Genomic DNA, 18857 nt, shown 5'->3' with positions numbered 1-18857 from the left:
AAATCTGACACTGTTTCCACTTTTTCCCCATCTATTTGCCATGAAGTGATGGGACCGGATGCCGTGATCTTAGTTTTTTGAATGTTGAGTTTTAAGCCAGCTTTTTCACTTTCCTCTTTCACCTTCATCAAGAGGCTCTTTATTTCCTCTTCACTGAGATCTGTCTGCATACATATATATGAGGTTGTAGATATTTCTCCCAGCAATCTTGATTCCCGCTTGTGAGTCATCCAGCCCAGCATTTTGTATGATGTACTCTGCATATAAGTTAAACAAGCAGGGTGACAAGTCTTGTACTCCTTTCCCAATTTGGAACCAGTCCATTGTTCCATGTCCAGTTCTAACTGTTGCTTCTTGTCCTGCATACAGGTTTCTCAGGAGGCAGGTATGATGGTCTGGTATTCCCATCTCCTCAAAGTCCTATCACTTTCCAATTGCAGTTTGACTTCCCTGGATTTGATTTAAAAACTTGAATATTTTTTTCCTCTTGTAAAGAAGTTATGAGAGACAAAATGCATGGTATAATTAAGGAGATGGTTTTTTTTTTTTAAGGTTATTGCAATAGGAAGGATGTTCATAATTAGGAACATCTCAAAGAAAAGGAAGGGGACCGAGAAATCCAAAGAGAGCTATAAATAAGAGAGAAACAAGAGAGTCATATCCACTGAGGAAAGGGAATGGTGGGGGTTAACGCAGAATGTATGAAAGCAAGGTGGCCATTTCTCAGAAAATAAAATGGTGCTGGTGGGTTTCAACCTTTGCTATGCTTTGCAAGAACACAGGAGCTGCAGAAAATGTTCAGCATCATCAGGTGTTCTTCAATCCCCTGCTTAATTGTAATGCTTTTGGTCAACAATGGGGCCAAAGGTGATGACAGATTTCACAGTCACTGGGAAAAAATTACCAGTTTTCTTTTCAATATATTGCTACCTAATTTGTTTTAGGGAAAAAACTGGACTGTATTTTATTATCAGGTCTTTTGAAGGATGAGCTATTACTTTTAAACCTAGGATTAATGTAGAAACTTATTTGTACAAGAGTGCTTCAAAGGCTTTCTACAAATTTGTGCTACTTAGCTGATCACTTTTTGCCTTAGGCAGTCAAAAGTAGATGAAGTTATAATGTCATTACCAACTAAGCCTAGGGTGAACTAATAAGGCTTTCTGAGGTTGATATGCAAGCCTGTGTCCTTTAAAAGTGGCATATACGTTCTAATAGCTCCAAGAAAACTAGCTGAACAAGGCATCTGAAGAAAGGAAGTTCTTGCATCCACATTGATTTCTTCTTTTCTTCAGAGAGCATTAATGCAGGTGTTTCAAGCATTTTGCACTTTAATAAAGAAGTGTTATTAACACCACTCATTAAATACATTTTTAGAGCTATCATACCACCCCAAAATAACTTAAAATATGTTTTGTTAATTAGATGTATCTTGAATGAGGTCATATTTAAATTAAATGGTGAATCAAGGTGAAAGACTCGCTTGGATCATGATAAACACCTTTTAAATAAATATGCAATTCAGGTAGACAGAACAGAGAAGGCTTTGTGAAAGCAAGCTCTAATAATTTAATATGACCTGTAAAGATAATATGAATTTGATGTAGGAGAGAAAAATAAAACAAAGGAAAGGCCAAGGTGGAAGCTAAAAATGTGATTGATCCATAAAAGGAACTCTTTAAAGTCCCATATATCTTGGGAAAAGATGTGGATTTGAATGTAGAGTTAATTATCTTTGATTATTTTGGATAATATCCTGGTCTAGATCGATGCAATCAGATAACTATTGCTCATTTGAACAAAAAATGATGTGTCTTTGGGTAATCAAAGCAATTAAATTACATGACGGTCACTAAGCAATCAATACAATATGCCATCTTGATGCAAATAACCCATTTCAAATTACTTTTATGACTTTATCATTTGCCCCTTTTATACAGTGATTTTACTGGTGGGAAATTTCCAGTGAGTTCCACTTGGTTACCATTTATCACATTGTTGAACCATAGTTTTATGCAAAACAATTGGAACTTGGAGGTACCAGCAGAAAATGGCTATATTTTTCATCAGTCATTATCAAACACGCTTTATTGGTGATTCCTTCTCTGCCCCTTGCTGACTTCTCAGGTGAATTCCATTGCCTCTTGGATACTTTGAATTGTCAATCAATCCAGTCAGTCAGTCAACAAGCATACAATACACACACCAAACATTCACTTTGATAACAGCGATACTAACTTTAGCTGATTAGTGATACTAATTAGTGATACTGATTAGTGATACTAATCAGCATAGACTGATTCAGGTCTGTTTTCCCTCCCGCCAGCTCAGGCCTGCACCCTGAACTGAGGAAACTGTCCAAGGAATAATGTAGAATCCGCTCTTTCATCCCTCCCTGCCTCCCACCCTCCTCCCATTCCACCAGGTTCAGGGGCCAGGAAGGGATGGGGAGGAACAGGGAAAGAACTGGCAAGTCTTTTACTGAAATGATATGTCTTTGAGCTGACTTTGTTGATGTCCTCTGGGTAGCAGGTAGGGCTTGCCTTGGGCAGACAACCAGCGCCCTCACACAGGGCCTCACCCTTGGAGTTTAACTCTGCAGTGGCTATCTTGAAATTGTGAATAACATAATCTTTGACTCTGTTTTTGAAGGGAAGTCTTTTGGAACAACTAGCATGTACCAGGCTTGGCACGTGCCCCTTTGCCTCCCACCTGTGAGATCGGTTCTGGACCTTGCTTTCTCAGACTCCCCACCCAACCCCCATCCCCATGGCAACCAATGTCCCTGGCTTCCCTCTGCCGCGGGAGAGGCAGGTACACAGACCCGGGGTGGGAGGGGGGGTTGGACCGTGTGCACATCCCACACCATGTAACTGCCCTGGGCTGGCAGGGCCATGGCATGTTTGGAGGGTGACTGGACTGGGGCAAGCCTCTAACCACCCCGTCCAGGTAAGGAGTGTGCCCCCGGTGGAAGGCTGAAGTCTTCAGCTGGTTTGCTGTGGGTTGGGGCTGTGACCAGTGCCCCAGGAATTGGTTTCCCCACGCCTGGCCAGGGCACAGCAGTATGGGACCAGTGTTTAACAGGTGGGAGAACTCGACAGCCTGTGAGGCGGGTGCTCCTGTGCATACGTGGTTCCAAGAAGCACTGAAGGGCCCTCCTGCATGTCTGCACTCACCTTTCAAGTTTTCCTATGCTCCCAAGAACATGACATTAAATACCGCAACTTGAAAACAGCACCATTGTAAGAGAGAGAGAGGAGGCAAAAGAAAGGAACCATTTTAATTGTGAGTATCTTTAATGACACTTTACCCCTACCTTGGACTTCTCTGGTGGCTCAGACAGTAAAGGATCTGCCTGCAATGCAGGAGACTCGAGTTCGATACCTGAGCCAGGAAGATTCCCTGGAGAAGGGAATGGCTACCCACTCCAGTATCCTTGCCTGGAGAATTCCATGGACAGAGGAGCCTGACAGACTACAGTGTATGGGGTCACAAAGAGTCGGACACAACTGAGTGACTAACACTTTCACTTTACCCCTCCCTTTGGAAGAAGCAGCTCCATGCTTTCATTTCACACTGAGCTCCACCAATTATATAGCTGGCCCTGATACAGCTGTTCAGATGTTGAAGTTTTCAAGTGATGCAGACAAAGGTTCTTTTGGTGGTCTGCACATTGGGGTGCATTGAAATTCACCCTGAGACCACTGACTGACCTCCTGTGGCCCCATACCTCCTTTCCGGCCCATGCCAATGGACCCCTCAGCCTCTTAATGCTTGGCCTTCATCACCTGCTACGTCACTCTCTTTGACAGGGTACCATCCAGATGTACCAAACCCAGGTACTTTGCACACCACCCACTCCACCCAGAAGATGCTCAATGGTCCTTGACTTGACAAAGGATGCTAGAGGTGCACTTGGGCCTCAGAGCGCTGCCCCCTCCTTCAGGATCCTCCAGGCAAGAAGCAGCCATCTGGGTTTCCGTTCACAAGGCATTCCCTCAACTCCACAGGCACGACTCAGGGATCCAAGACCTTTGTAAACACACTGGGACTCCTCTGATTGCAGACCAGCACAGCCCACCACTCAGCAAACAGCCAGCTGCTCAGGATGGCCTGCGGATGCCCCAGGTCTCTCTGTTGGCTCAGGAGTCCCTGCCAGTTGTCCTGGGGGAGGAAGGGAAATGCTACAGCAATCTCTGCTACGCTGATGCACAATCTACCCTTCAGTTTCCAGTCTTCTCTTTATATACTCTGGCTGTGGGTACTGCTCATGGAACCTGTTCAGGCCTTCTCAGTGAGTCCTACAGGGCAGTATTGAGCACCTCCTCCTGAGAAGTGTGGCGTGTAACTGCACGATAGTATGAAGTTAAACGCTGGGTGGGGACTGCTACTAAAGTAGTGGTTCGCCACAGAGAAATTATGTAGGGTCTAGAGACATTTTTGGATGTCACAACTTGGTGTGGGTACCACTAGCACCTAAGGGGTAGAGGCCAGGGATGCTGCTACAATGCAGGTCATCTCCATACAAGAAAGAATTATCAGCCCCAAATGTCAGCAGTGCCCATGGTAAGAAAGCCTGCCTTTGGCTAATAACTTAGTCTCCTGGTACCTCCTTTTCCTCCCATGCAAAATGAGATAACTGTAGCATTCTTCTCGTAGATTTTTGTATGGATTAGTAAGTTTGAGTACACAGTTTTTAAAAGTGCCTGGGAAATGGTATGTGCTCAACAATGGTAGATGTCTCCTGTTTTAGGGCTTTCATTGAAATTTCAAGTAAGAATTTCATTAGGTATATGCCTATACAAGTTATTTCATCAGTTTATGCCTTCATTTTTGGAAATATTTGGTATTGTTAGTTTTGGCAAGCATAAGATAAGGGTATACGTTGTTCCCATTGGCTTGTCACTTGACCATCAGAAACAGCTTCTGGTCTCAATCATCTTAACAGAATGAAATAAGGACTTCCTTTGTGTCCCCTCTGGCTGTCTGGAGAGCAAAGAATTGCACAGGCCAGAGCACAGGTGAGCAGTCGATCCTCTGCCCACTGGTTCCACGCCTCCCTGCCCAAAAGTCCTGATGAGTCAAAAGGAGTGTGTTAGGCCTTAGTTACTCAAATAATTCCTCTTTGTTCTTTGCTTTTACAGCCGGTCTCAAGAATTTCCAGTATCCTTTTTAAATCAGGATTCTCTCTCCGGGAGCAACATGATACAAATTACAGTTGACTTAGTACAAAGCAACACAGCGTAGCAGAGCGCCCCAAAGAAAGCGATGGAGAACCTGGACCACTAACTAGCTCCTTAAACCTGGGCAGCTCACTTCCCTCTTCCCGGCCTCAGTTTCTCCATTCATTAAAGGAACAGGATTGTACTAGATCACGTACCCCCAGATCCTGAGCCTCATCCTCCACCAATCAAGAAAATCCCTCATTTATTTCCTTTAATAGCAAAAAAAGAAATCTACGGGCATGAACTCCGAACACCCCTCCGCACCTAGACACTAGGAGTGGCCCCTATCGCCGTCGGTTGGCCAGCCGGGAGGCCGGCTCAGAGCAGGATGGGCCGCCCCGAGCATGCGCGCACAGCGCCGCGCCGCCCCGCCCCCGGCCCGCGCCGCCCCGCCCCTCCCCGCCCCCTCCCTGCCCCCGGCCCACGCCGCCCCGCCCCCGGCCCACGCCGCCCCGCCCCCGGCCCGCGCCGCCCCGCCCCCGGCCCGCACCGCCCCGCCCCCGGCCCGCGCCGCCCCGCCCCTCCCCGCCCCCTCCCTGCCCCCGGCCCACGCCGCCCCGCCCCCGGCCCGCGCCGCCCCGCCCCCGGCCCGCACCGCCCCGCCCCCGGCCCGCGCCGCCCCGCCCCCGGCCCGCGCCGCCCCGCCCCCGGCCCGCGCCGCCGCCTGTTCCGCCGGAGGCCTCGCGCAACTGGCTTGAATCCGGTGAGTGCATCCGTCCCGGCATGGCGTCCGCCTGTAGGCTGTCTGGGATGGTGCTCATTCTCCCGACGCCCAAGCGCGAGTGTGGGTGGAGCAAAATCCGGGTTGGGGGAACCACACGACTCGGGCTGGGAGCGTTGGTGCACCCCGGCTCGGACCGGAAAGCGCTGGTGGTCGCCGGTCCCGGCACGCGCGCGCCGGCGCGCTCTCCGATCCCCGGCACGCGGGTTTGGCGCCGCTCAGATCCGGGGTTAGGGTCTGGAGGGGCCTAGGCACTGAGAGAAGCCACGTGCTCGGCCGGTGGTCACGAGACTGGACGAGCACACGAAAGTTCGCAGGTTTCGCAGCGAGCGTGATGCCCGCTTTCGCCCTCGTGGCCGGCGGTCTGGGAGCGCGGCCACCACGTGGGCTGTGCTCCCAGGCGGGCCTAAGAGCCCCGCGCTTTACCGCAGGGAAACCTGAAGTTCGGGCAGAGACAGCTGCCTTTTTCTCGCCCCACCCTGACTTTAAAATGACAGCTTACGCTCCCAGTCATTCTTTCGTCACTGAATATTTCTAGAACAGGTCCCCGACTGCTGTTGGGTCATGCATCGGGTTAATGAGATCATGTTGGTGGTTCACTGTGTTTTCAGGAAGTGTTGGCTTAGGGATCACAGACTTCGCTATCTCCAGTGCGTGCCTGCGTGAGTGGTCAGTCATGTCCGACTCTTTGCGACCCCATAGGCTGTATCCGCCAGGCTCCTCTGCCCATGGTTTCTCCAGGCAAGAATACTGGAGTGGGTAGCCATTCCCTTCTCCAAGGGATCTTCCCAACCCAGGGATGGAACCTGGATCTCCTGCATTAGCAGGCAGATTCTTTACCGCTGCACCATCTGGGAAGCCTCCTGACTACTCCAAAAATCAGCTGTCAATTCAGCGCCAGGCCTTTGATTTCACTGGGCTCATCTTTAAGTGGAAAAACCTGATTTATCAAGCTTCCACCATTGCTTGGATAGTTTTGGTCCTCAGCCCCCATCCATTGTAACAAGTCATGATTACTAAAATATATTAATGAGGTTCAATCCATTATTTCTAAGATAGAACTGAAATGATAAGTGCCAATCACTGCTTTAGGTCAGTAGGAGAACTGCTTTTTCCTGTCTGTCTTGGTAAACATCCCCCCAGAGAAATCTTTTAGATTGGCCTAGGCAGCCTTGTTACAGGTGATGATTTATCATTTCTGTCAGCTTATTTGAGTGTAATTAACTGAGCTTGAGTTTGCCTAGATCTTCCGCTATGTTCAGTTCAGTTCAGTTGCTCAGTCGTATCCGACTGTTTGCGACCCCATGAATCGCAGCACGCCAGGCCTCCCTGTCCATCACCAGCTCCCAGAGCTTACTCAAACTCATGTCCATCGAGTCGGTGATGCCATCCAGCCATCTCATCCTCTGTTGTCCCCTTCTCCTCCTGCCCCCAATCCCTCCCAGCATCAGGGTCTTTTCCGGTGAGTCAACTCTTCGCCTGAGGTGGCCAAAGTATTGGAGTTTCAGCTTCAGCATCAGTCCTTCCAATGAACACCCAGGACTAATCTCCTTTAGGATGGACTGGTTGGATCTCCTTGCAGTCCAAGGGACTCTCAAGAGTCTTCTCCAACACCACAGTTCAAAAGCATCAAGTTTTCCACGCTCAGTTTTCTTCACAGTCCAACTTCACATCTATGTTAGTGGATCTAAAATTCCTGTGGATAACTTAAAAAAAATTTTTTTTGTTTTGTTTTGACTGAGTTACTGCAGGTTTCTGGGCCTTGGCTCCCAGAAATGCTAAGTAGACTTGATAAGGGGCCCAGAAATTTGCATACTAACAAGCTTTCCTGGTGATTTGACTACAGTCTGTAAGACAGAGGATGAGATGGCTGGATGGCATCACCGACTCGATGGACATGAGTTTGAGTAAACTCCGGGAGTTGGTGATGGACAAGGAGGCCTGGCGTGCTGCGATTCATGGGGTCGCAAAGAGTCAGACACGACTGAGTGACTGAACTGTAAAACTCAGCTCTGGAGATTGAAAGACACACCTCCGTCTCGTGGTTGGTGCCTCTCAGCTCTGAGAGGACTGGACTACCCAAGCTTGAGCTGCCATCATAAGAATAATCCCCACTGAACAAACCATCTGTTTTCCCCAACTCTGTTTTATGTAAGGCTTTTGAGATTTTTTCCCTCCAAAATTGTATCCAAAAGGTGAAAAAGGTGAAAAAAATATGCACTCAGCAAGTTTGAGGACCCTCCTATGTGCCCTGCTCTGTACTAGCTCTGGGAATGTGCAGATAGATGTCCTGCCTTAAGACTTCTGGTCAGTGACTATTACCATAGAAGAGAACATTAGGGCACTTAAAAATATAAAGATTTTGTCTGTGTTTGCTGGCTGTAGAATGGGTATCAATATTGATTTTCTTGTGGAGTTTAATCCTTCTAATTGTTTAGATTAGTGGCTGTGTTTCATCTGTGGGCAGTTAGTAAAATACGAACCTTGAATCTTTTCTTTTGATTTAATATTTTTATACTTTAATGCTATGCTGCTGCCAAGTCACTTGAGTTGTATCCGACCCTTTGTGTTCCCATGAAGTGTAGCCCACCATGCTCCTCTGTCCACGGGATTCTCCAGGTGAGAATACTGGAATGGGTTGCCATGTCCCCCTCCAAGGGATCTTCACAAACCCAGGGATCGAACCTGTGTTGGCAGGTGGGTTCTTTACCACTAGCGCCACCTGGGAAGCCTCTAATGCTATAGTTAACTCAAATTGGAAACAGATGCTTTTTAAATGCTGGCTTTTTTTTCTCTTGTAGCTTTATAAAAATATTTACTCTTAACTTCTGTTTGGGTGGTCAGTGAGGTTTAGAGGCAGGCTTGTGTTGGCTGTATTTTTCCAAAGTATTCTCTTGTTTAGTTCCTGTATTTCTTTCAAGACACACCTTTTTTTTTTTTAAACTTTTTGTTTCTGAAATTGTGATAGAGCTTACTATTTTTGTGTGTTTAATGTGGTGGAGTATGTCATCTGTTCTCCTCTCGACCTCCCACAAGCTGTTAAAAAGAATGGTTGTCTTACAATATGGGTAATGTGAGAATCAGAGAAATAGTACGTTTCTATTAGTAAGCCTAGTAACCTCTAAGCTAGGTTCCAATTAACTGAGCCTCAAATCATTTCAATATGAACACAGAGAAACAATAAATGATGTAAGTTTTGGCAGTAAAAGTAGTGAAATTCATATTCTAACAAAAGCATTTGTTATGCACTGTTGGGATTTATTTTGTTACTGATTGTGGATGGGAAAAATGCTTCAAGTGATCTTATTTTTTGGCTGAAGTATTCTGCACACTTTGTTTCACCACACTTTCTAGTGAATATGCTTATACTGTGTTCGTATATTGTGCTTAAACAAAACAAACCTTTTGTTTACATCTTCTTGCTGCTTGCATTCCTTAAATAAATTTTAAAGTGACCAATTGTGAGGGATAAGAAATGTGTGGCTGAATATGACATTGCTTTTTCATTACTGAGTACCGTTAATGACGCAGACCTTCTGAGGCAGCCTAACAGTTTTTAACAATTAAATGTGAGCAGTATGTCAGGGGTCCCTGAACCATCCCCTGGGCCCGACAGCTAATTTATTACAGCAGGTGGAGACCAAGCGCTTCACGGCTGCAACAGCTAGTCGTGACAGCACGTGTGAAATGCTGCCAGCCAGGGAGCTCAGTAGACGTTCAGTGTCCGGGGCTTTTACTGAAGTCTCATCATGTAGATACCTCTGCCTGCCCTATAACGACCTATCATCACACTGTTTGTCCAAAGAGCATAGTCACAGTGAGTCCTCTTTTCAGTTAGTGGTGTTAGGAACACTTCTGAAATCGAGGTTCCCAGCCCAGACATCTGCACATGCTGACTTTCAGGGGATAGTGCATACGTGCATGTTCAGTCATGTCCAACTCTTCGGAACCCCATGGACTGCGGCCTGCCAGGCTCCTCTGTCCATGGAATTTTCCAAGCAAGAATACTGTAGTGGGTTGCCGTTCCCTCCTCCAGGGATCTTCCCAACCCAGGGATTGAACCTGGGTCTCCCACACTGCAGGCGGATTCTTTACCACCCAGCCACCAGGGAAGTCCTCAAGGGGTGGTAGGTAACTCAGTTTTGCATAAGCGGTGCTCTTCACCCAGTCTGCTTTCATTTGTCCTTGTATTTCTACCTCACTTCTGGGCTCCAAGTAGTAGCAGTACTTTGTCTTATCAAAGTTTCGATTCTTCAGGTGAGAAAGCAAACTGATCTGTTTAACTTAAAAAGAATAGGAAGTCCACCCCCTCCACCGAGGAAAAACGCTTAAGCCCTTACTCTTCCATGCAAGCTTTTAGTATCAATTTGTATTGTAAACACTTGGTCCTGTGTTTCCTATCAAAACCACTTGATCTTTTGAAGGAACTGTTTGTGGGCACAAAATTTAGAAGCTAAAATGAGGCCACTAGTGAGTTTTACACAGTAGTGTCTCCTTATCCACGTCTGGTAATGTTTTAAGGTCCCCCAAAGATGCCTGAAACCATGGGTGGCGATGAAGTCTATATGAACTGTGCATTTTCCCTGTTCACAGATAGCTATAATAAACTTTAATTTATGAATTAGGCACGGTAAGAGAATATCCAAATTGCCAGCATCATTACTCGTGCACTTTGGGGCCATTATCAAGTAAAATAAGGGTCATGTGAGCACAAGCTTGATACTGAAGCAATTGATCTGATCAGCAGGATGGCCACTAAGTGACTAATGGGCTCATACACTAGACAAAGGGATTAACTCTAAGTTTATTTTCTAGATTTATCCTGAATTTATCAATTATAAATTTGTAGATTATTGTTGCAATGTGTAACGTGTTGTTCGGGTATGTACTTCCCAGACCAGACCATTAATTCTTCTCAGTCCACAGTGTAGCTGAAATATGGCTTAGTTATCATGACAGAAGAGCAGAAAATTCTTGATAGCCCAACAACATAGGAAAGCATAACATTTATAAATAAATTACCAGTCTTTGGGAAAAACTTTTTTTAATAAGCACAATGCTTCTTAATCTTTTTGGGGGATGGGGGCTTTTTTAAGAATCTGATAAAAGCAGTGGACCCTCTCCCCTAGAAATAAATGTACTTAAAATGATTGTTTTGCTGTTTCAGGGAACTCCTATAGTTGAAGTATTATTCTTGAAATCCAGATGAAGGGCATGTAAAGGTAACCACAGCTGTGGCTTGGTCTTGCAGTTCTGAGAGACCTTCGGCAATACTAGGAAGGTCGATCCTCTTGCTACTTAAGTGTGGTCTGTGACCCAGCATCATTACCTGTCGGCTTGCTGAAGATGCAGAATCTCAGTCCCACTGAGACCTGTGCTCCCGGGGATGTGTGCCTATCTGGAGGGTGGAGGGCTGCTTTGGACGTTAATGATGTTGCCATTTCAGTATGCCTTGTTTTAGTTAAAAAGTTACAGCTTTTTAAAAGCCGTGGGATATGACTGTCTTTACCCTTCCCCTTCCGTGTCTAATTTTTTGTTTTATTTTTTAATGGGATGTTTCTGATGAAGTGGCAATTTTCAGGAGTAAGCGGAGGTTTGAAGTGAGGCAGTCCAGGTGCTTGATTTGAAGACTTGGGAGCGGGCAGTGCCTAGCTCTCGCCAGCAGGTGGCGCCACTGGCCCAGGTGGCCCCGGGACAGCGGCCAGGGGCGGGGCGGTGGCTTGGAGCGCCTGGCTGTGGGCGGCTCTTGATTGAGTCAAGTGTTTATGACTGGGTTGCATCTAATTAGATTTGGGACCTGGTGCTGATTAAAGCCAAATTTTAAGATTGACTTTGCTGTGTCAATGGCCACAGGCCAAAACCGTGACTAGAGACTGCTGAGATAGTTGCATCATTTAACTTGGGCTAATTATGCCTCAATAAGTAATGAATTCCATGACTTAGTGCTTGGGTGCAAGGAAGCAGGCTTCCCTTTCTCTGTGCTCTGCGTGGTGTCTGAGGCCGAATCATACCCTGGAAGAAATGGTCTTGGCTTCAGGTTGTGTGATGATCCTGGAGGAAGCGGCCTTGAGTTAGGAAGAGTGCACACGCAGGGCTTACAGTTCATGCCGGGCGCGTGTACGTGGTCCTCAGACACCGGCCCCGGGAAACCTAAACACATGGGTCTTGTTCTTCTGACAGGTTTGCATTTCCTCACTGCCTTGACTTGAAGACAGCGATGCCAAAGAAAGCAAGGCCTGCAGGGGATGGGGAGGAAGAAGGGCCTGTTCCTAAGCAGGCGAAGGTGGAGGCGGCCTGTGGCCCTTCTTCCCCTTTGGACTTCGACAGCCCCAGTGGCCTCTTTGAAAGTTTCATCGCGCCCATCAAGACAGAGACGTTTTTCAAGGAATTCTGGGAGCAGAAACCCCTCCTCATCCAGAGAGACGACCCTGCGTTTGCCACGTACTACCAGTCCCTGTTCAGGCTCTCTGATCTGAAGAGTCTGTGCAGCCGGGGGATGTACTACGGGAGAGACGTGAACGTCTGCCGCTGTGTCCACGGGAAGAAGAAGGTTTTAAATAAAGATGGCAGAGTGCACTTTCTCCAGCTGAGAAAAGATTTTGATCAGAAAAGGGCCACAATTCAGTTTCACCAACCTCAGAGATTTAAGGTAACAGACTCTCCCAGGGGCAGAGTCCTCGTGTGTATCAAAGTACTAACATTTGGCCACGGATCAGCTCAGGGGTAAATCCGTTTTGGTGATGATTAGTCTCCTGCCAGTTTCACAAGGACCAACACTTGTTTGTTCTTCAAATGCATTCCAACTTCAGTGATTTTTTTTTTTTTCTGTTCCCTTTTGGTTGAACGGTTAGAATCTGCAACAGCTCAGGGTGGACACGGTTCGGTGTCATTGAGCTACAAAAAGTAAATTACATTGCAGGTTTATAAAGTTTGTTAAAGTGACATCACACCTCCAGGAGTATTTCTGTGGACTGGGTTTTGTTTTGATCCATGGTGGACATTTCTTTTTGGATTGTTTCCTCACCATAACGTGAGGCATGATAGCATCAAGGTGATCATTTTATTCTTGAAGTTGCCTCCCTCTGCTGCCCACATTTCGTTAGCAGAGGCTTCCGAGCAGTGACCAGACCATGTACTAGATGCACATTTATGGAAGAGACTTCACCCCTGTTGACAGCCCCACCAGGCTGGCTCTGAGAGTTGGTCCTGGAACTCCTGAGGTGGGTGGGGGGCAGTCGTAGGTGGAGGGTAGCTTGGATTTCACAACTGACTGACCTTTTATTTATTCTATATCAGTGATTGACATTTGAGAAATAATCTGCTTCTTCTGTGCCCAGTCTCTGCGTTTATAAAACCTGGATTTAGGATGAGCTAATCTACTCTCTTAGTTGTTGTTCAGTTGCTAAGTTGTGTGTCTGACTCTGTTGTTGCGACCCCATGGACTACAGCACTCCAGGCTTCCCTGACCTTCACTATGTCCTGGAGTTTGCTAAAACTCATGTCTGTTGAGTCGGTGATGCCATCCAATCATCTCATCCTCTGTTGCCCCCTTGCCTCCTGCCTTCAGTCTTCCCCAGCATCAGGGTCTTTTCTAATGAGTCGGCTCTTCCCATCAGGTGGCCCAAAGTATTGGAGCTTCAGCTTCAGCATCAGTCCTTCCAGTGAAGATTCAGGGTTGATTTCCTTTAGGATTGACTGGGTTGATCTCCTTGCAGTCTAAGGGACTCTCAGCAGTCTTCTCCAGCACCATAATTTGAAAGCATCTCTTAGATGTTTGAGATTTTTAAAGGACAGCTGTCCAACAATTGAAGGCCCTTTCTGAGTTTTAGAAAAAAAGTCTTGTCCCCATCCAGAAATCCCCCTCTGTGACCCTTAGCTGAGTCAGAAGGCCAGCTTTGAGGAGGAGGAGAGCAGCGTGTCCGGTCCCACACTGAGGTGGCTTCTGGCTGCGTGGCAGCTCCTCGGACTCTGTCATCAGAGCTCTAGTAATGCTTGTCATTATAGATCTTGAGGTGCCTTCTTAGATCCATTAGGCCTCCCTCATCTGTGAATGCCTTTACCTTGTCTGTAGGATTTTGTACTATTTGTATTCTGGATAAAGTACAAGTACTCTTAGACTTTTCAGTACACGTCCTCATTCCAGATAGTCCATCTTGGGCAGTCATGAGCAGCTGAAATGTCCCTGGGATGCCACCCTTTTGGGCATCCTACCTGAAGGGAATTTATAAATCACTTGCAGACCAAGTCATGATTTGCATTCAGAAAATCTGTACATTGTGGTACTTCCCTCTGAGCTACTCCTTGACTCTTTGCTTGGTTAGAAGTAGCACTTAAAAAAAAAAAAAAAGTAGTTTTTAGATACTGAAGAACTATGAATAGAAAAGATCAGTGATGCTGATTACATGTAATTTGTTCGCAGACCAGCAGAAAATTACTGTTTGGCATGTACGTGGCGTCCTCTGTGGCTGTCATTTTCTGCTTAAGTGCTGCACACTTCTGTTCCCCAGTTTCAAGTGGCCAGGACTGTTTCCTTTGCCCTGTTGACTCAGCTCTTTAAGTCATGTTTCTTAAAGCAGGAAGGATGAACTCCCCCAGTTTCAACTCACACCTCCAGACTAGGCTAGGAGGCATCCTGATTATTTGTGGGGTGTTTTTTTTTTAATTATTTATTTTACTTTTGGCTCTGCTGGTTCTGTGTGGCGATGCAGGCTTTTTGTCTCGTTGCAGTGAGTGGGCGGCTTCTCTCTCCTGCAGCGCGAGGGCGTCTCATTGTGATGGCTTCTCTTGTTGTAGAACATGGGTTCTAGGACACATAGGCTTCAGTAGTTGTGGCTCCAGGCCCCAGACCACAGGCTCAGTAGCTGTGATGCCCAAGCGTAGTTGCTCTGCGGCACATGGGACCTCCCTGGATCAGGGATGGAACCCACGTCTCCTGCATTAGCAGGCAGAGTCTTCACTACTGAGCCACCAGGGAAGCCCCGTTTGTGGTTTTTTTTTCCCCTCTGACCTTCCACCACCAGAACTTGAGAAATCTATAAACTGCTGGAGTTCACTCTCTACACAGGAAGCTGGGTTCTGAGTATTATAATGTGAGCAGATTCAGTGTTGTGTGTGTTTACTATTGGACATACTGATATCAGGATAGAGAAGTCTAGAGGCAGTTCCTCATTGTCCGGGTTGAAGGACTCGGAGTCAGCACTTTCTCGGTCACGCCACAGAATGGGCACAGCTTATGGGTCTAGTTCATCTGGAAATGAGTGAGGCGGTAACCAGAGAGGGGTAGGCTGGTCCCCACCTGCTTTGGGTAATCTGTGTATCAGGAGTCCAGATGAGTTAACCAAATATTTACACATGTTCAGTTTTGAATCTTCCAACACACATTTGAAATAACTGAGGCCATCACTGTGGTCTCCACTTTACATGAAAGAAATGAGTTCACAGTTGTGACTTACACAACTACGAAGGAAGGATTTCTAACTTCAGAATTAAAACACGTTCCGAACCATGTATCTAAAGGTCCTCCCTGAGATGGAGTTGGGCTTTGGGCATGTTTGTTTTCACCTTTCTTTAGGTGTTAGTGTGGGCTTCTGGGCTTGACCATTGTGTCCAGCTGATCCTGCAGGAAGGTCGGTGCAGAGGAGAGGGCCTCCCCCGCTCACCTTTCCGTTGTTCTGGGGTCCTCCTCGGCAGCTCCAGACACAGCTGGGGGACAGGGGTCAAAGGAGACAGGTTTCAGGAGCCTTGTTTGTGCCTAAGTCTGTGCTGCGAAGCTGTGACACTCGTACACTGTTGTGCAGTTGAAACAGAATTTGAGATAGTTTTACGCTGTTTCTCACAGTCTTAGAGTGGGAGTCCTCCTTTCACGGATGAAGAAGATGAAGTCATCTAGCTTGTAGCTACAACCTGAGCTGAGATGGGTTAACTCCAGATCTCTTTCTAGTGGGCCACACTTGGCAGATTGAGAATCTAAAAGTGAAGTGAAAAACTTGTACAAATGATAGGGTTTTCTGTAACCTTTAAGAAGAAGCAGACATGTGCTTCTTAATTATAGACCCAGAAACTTCAGCTAGGAGCCATAAAGTCACCCATATGGGACTCAGGCCATCAGCGATAGATGCAGAGAGAGACAGTTACGTACAAATGTGATTACACATCCTGCTGGCCGCTCCCAGGTGAACATTAGATTGCTTGGGAGAGCTGTGAGCTCTTTGGAGCTCTTCAGGTGCCATTGAATTATTCTTCTTGTGTTAAACAGAAACCTTGAGCTCTATAGGTAGAGTAGCTCAATGGCTTATATGGAAATGTCTCCCAAAGCTTGTTTAATGCTGACCCAGTTCTTTCCCACTTGGTATTTTTAATTTTTTTTTTTTTTTCACTCCAGTGGGTAACGTTGACTTCTAAGCCATGGCCATTGTTCACTCAGCAGATCCTTTCAATATCTTCTGTGTGCCGGGCTCTGCATGTGTGGATGCTTAAAAGCTGGGCTTCTGCAGTGTTCTTTGCAGGCGATTTTTCTTTACAGTAGCGTCGTGGTTATGGGGGTGGGCTCCTTAGCCAGACTGCATGAACGTGAACCTTGGATCCACCGTTGGCAGGCCTCCTTCCTCGTCGGTGTGGATGGGCACCCACAGGGTGGCGGTACCCACCCCGAGGGAGGGTTGCTGGGAGGGCCGTGTCGCTGAAGTAGGTGAAGCCTGGCGCACAGAAAGTGCGGGTCCCCACGCGGCCCGGCTCTGCCTGTCCTCCCTCCCCTGCCTGGGACAGTCAGGTTTCCTTCCCGCAGGACTGTGTGGCTCCTGGCTGGGCCCCTCAGTCTGACGTGGGTCCTGGAGAGCTAGTTAGTGACCGGAGAGAGGGGAGTGTTCCTCGCCCCCCGCCCGCCGCCTGCCCCCTTCCCAGTTGGTCATTTCTGCCCCCTTTGCTCTCAGGACCCTTTCGTCGGGCAGTTCCCCGACCCGCACCCTTCATCTTGCCTGAACTTCAGACCTAGCCAGCCGGCACACGGGGGTCTTAGCAGCTCATATGTAGCATTTCTAATGTACAGCTTTACTTCCCCGCCCCCCCCCCCCCCGAAAACTCGATCTTTAGCAGATCTTTCCCACTTGAGTGGTGCTGGGAGCTAACCAACTGCCTTCGTCAGAACCCCCCGAGTATTTCCCTCTCATCCTGCCCACTCCCAGGCCGCTGCCATCAGGGCATGCTGCAGGGCTGCCTGCCAGGCCCATCCTGACTTTCACTCTTCTCCCTCGCCGTCTCCCGCACTCCGATCATCCCTGCCTGCGCTGTTGCGTCTGTTGCTTCCCCACCTCTGCCCCTTGCTTTTTCCCACAGTCCGGTCTCCTCCACGCCATAGCCAGGCGCCGTTTCCTAAGTGTGAATGGGGTCGTGTCGTCGTCTGGCTGAAATCCTTTGTGGCTCCCTGTCACCTCCTCCTGTCCATGCTCGGAACAGAAGGTCCCTGAGGGCAGAGGTGCCGGCTCGGTCACCGCTGAAGTCCCAGCATCTGGGCTTCCAGGTGGCGCTAGCGGTAAAGAACCCACCTGCCCATGGCAGCCCACCCGAGTCCTCTTGCCTGGAAAATCCCACGGACGGAGGAGCCTGGGGGCTGCAGTCCATGGGGTCTCTAAGAGTCAGACACGACGGAGCGACTTCACTTTCACTTTTCACTTTGATGCATTGGAGAAGGAAATGGCAGCCCACTCCAGGGTTCTTGCCTGGAGAATCCCAGGGACGGGGGAGCCTGGCGGGCTCGTCCATAGGGTTGCAAAGGGTCGGACACAACTGAAGTGACTTAGCACAGAGCATAATAGCTGTGCAGTAAAACTAGCTGAGCGGATAAGAACAGATTCCTTACTTCTGATGTATTTTTCTCTCCTCCTCCCTCCACTGTGGTTTCTCAAGGACGAGCTCTGGAGGATCCAGGAGAAGTTGGAGTGCTTCTTCGGCTCCTTGGTTGGCTCCAATGTGTACATCACCCCGGCGGGAGCCCAGGGCCTGCCGCCCCACTACGATGACGTCGAGGTGAGGGGGCGATCTGCCCGGCCGCGGGACGAGGGAGTGGCCGCCAGCCCAGGAAGGTGGGGTTGTCGGGGTTGAGCGGCCCATCAGGTCCGGGCCCACTCTTCCTGTGTGGGCTCCAGAGAGCTTGACCTCCCTCACCGGGATGTTGGACCAGAATTAACCCCACTGAACCGGTTTCCTGCTCCTTTGGAAAGGGGAGAGATGGTTTATTTACAAATATAAAGAGCTGCACATTCCTCCGAAACATGTATTGATTGAATTTTCTACAGAGAAGTGTGATTGGATTTTTTTTCTTTTAATTTCACAGTTTAATAAGGTGAGGTCACAAGTGTTCCATACATCTGCTTTTATTTTGTCCTTTTTCTGTAGCTGCCAAAAATATATGCTTTTTTCCATTTGTGAAAATCTTGGGGCCGCTTAAATGAAGGTCATGGTTTCGCTTAAGCACTGGCGCCTTGACGGATGTTGATTTCACTCTCGTGTTGCTGCCAAAAAAAGCTAACTCTTGGGCTTAGGTATGTCGTAGTTTTATTTTTGTACTGATACATTCTGTGAACACAGAGATAGTAGGAAATGAAAACCTCTTTTCCTCTTGAGAGCAATTTGATATCAATCCATTTTCCAAAAGTTTTTTTTTTTTTTCCTTTAATATTTCTAACAGGAGTTTAAAACATCTTTGGTTGAATGAAGAATAAAAACTTGACATTTTCCTATGTGCCAGGGATTATCTTCAGGGTTTGGGACACTCAGTAATATCTGAAGCTTGGCTTTTCCCTCAGAGATTATGGGCTTCCCGCTGTCTGATGGAAGATTGAGAGGAATGAATAGCGGGATAGATCATGGGATATAAAGAACTCAGCGAGGCTTTTAGGGAAGTGAAAGGAAGGACC

General features: G+C 47.5%; 1 protein-coding gene across 3 annotated transcripts in view; it reads left to right on the top strand.

Annotated features, from left to right (window-relative positions):
- Positions 1-5859: 5859 nt before the first annotated feature.
- Positions 5860-18857, top strand: part of RIOX2 (ribosomal oxygenase 2) — a 32396-nt gene continuing 19398 nt past the window's right edge. Inside the window, exons 1-4 of one of the 3 annotated variants that reach the window (XM_061134285.1) lie at positions 5873-5928; positions 7793-8643; positions 12127-12595; positions 17848-17967. In XM_061134285.1, the coding sequence (XP_060990268.1) occupies positions 12164-12595; positions 17848-17967 (552 nt within the window). In that variant the 5' untranslated portion in view covers positions 5873-5928; positions 7793-8643; positions 12127-12163. Of the gene's footprint in view, positions 5929-5973; positions 6010-7792; positions 8644-12126; positions 12596-17847; positions 17968-18857 lie in introns of those variants that run through there. The other 2 variants (XM_061134283.1, XM_061134284.1) reach the window with 2 other exon arrangements.

The sequence above is a fragment of the Dama dama genome, chromosome 31 (assembly GCF_033118175.1).
Source record: "Dama dama isolate Ldn47 chromosome 31, ASM3311817v1, whole genome shotgun sequence".
In the NCBI taxonomy this organism is placed as follows: domain Eukaryota; kingdom Metazoa; phylum Chordata; class Mammalia; order Artiodactyla; family Cervidae; genus Dama; species Dama dama.
The sequence above is the reverse complement of the archived record's forward strand: the minus strand, read 5'-3'. Positions and strand labels throughout refer to the sequence as shown.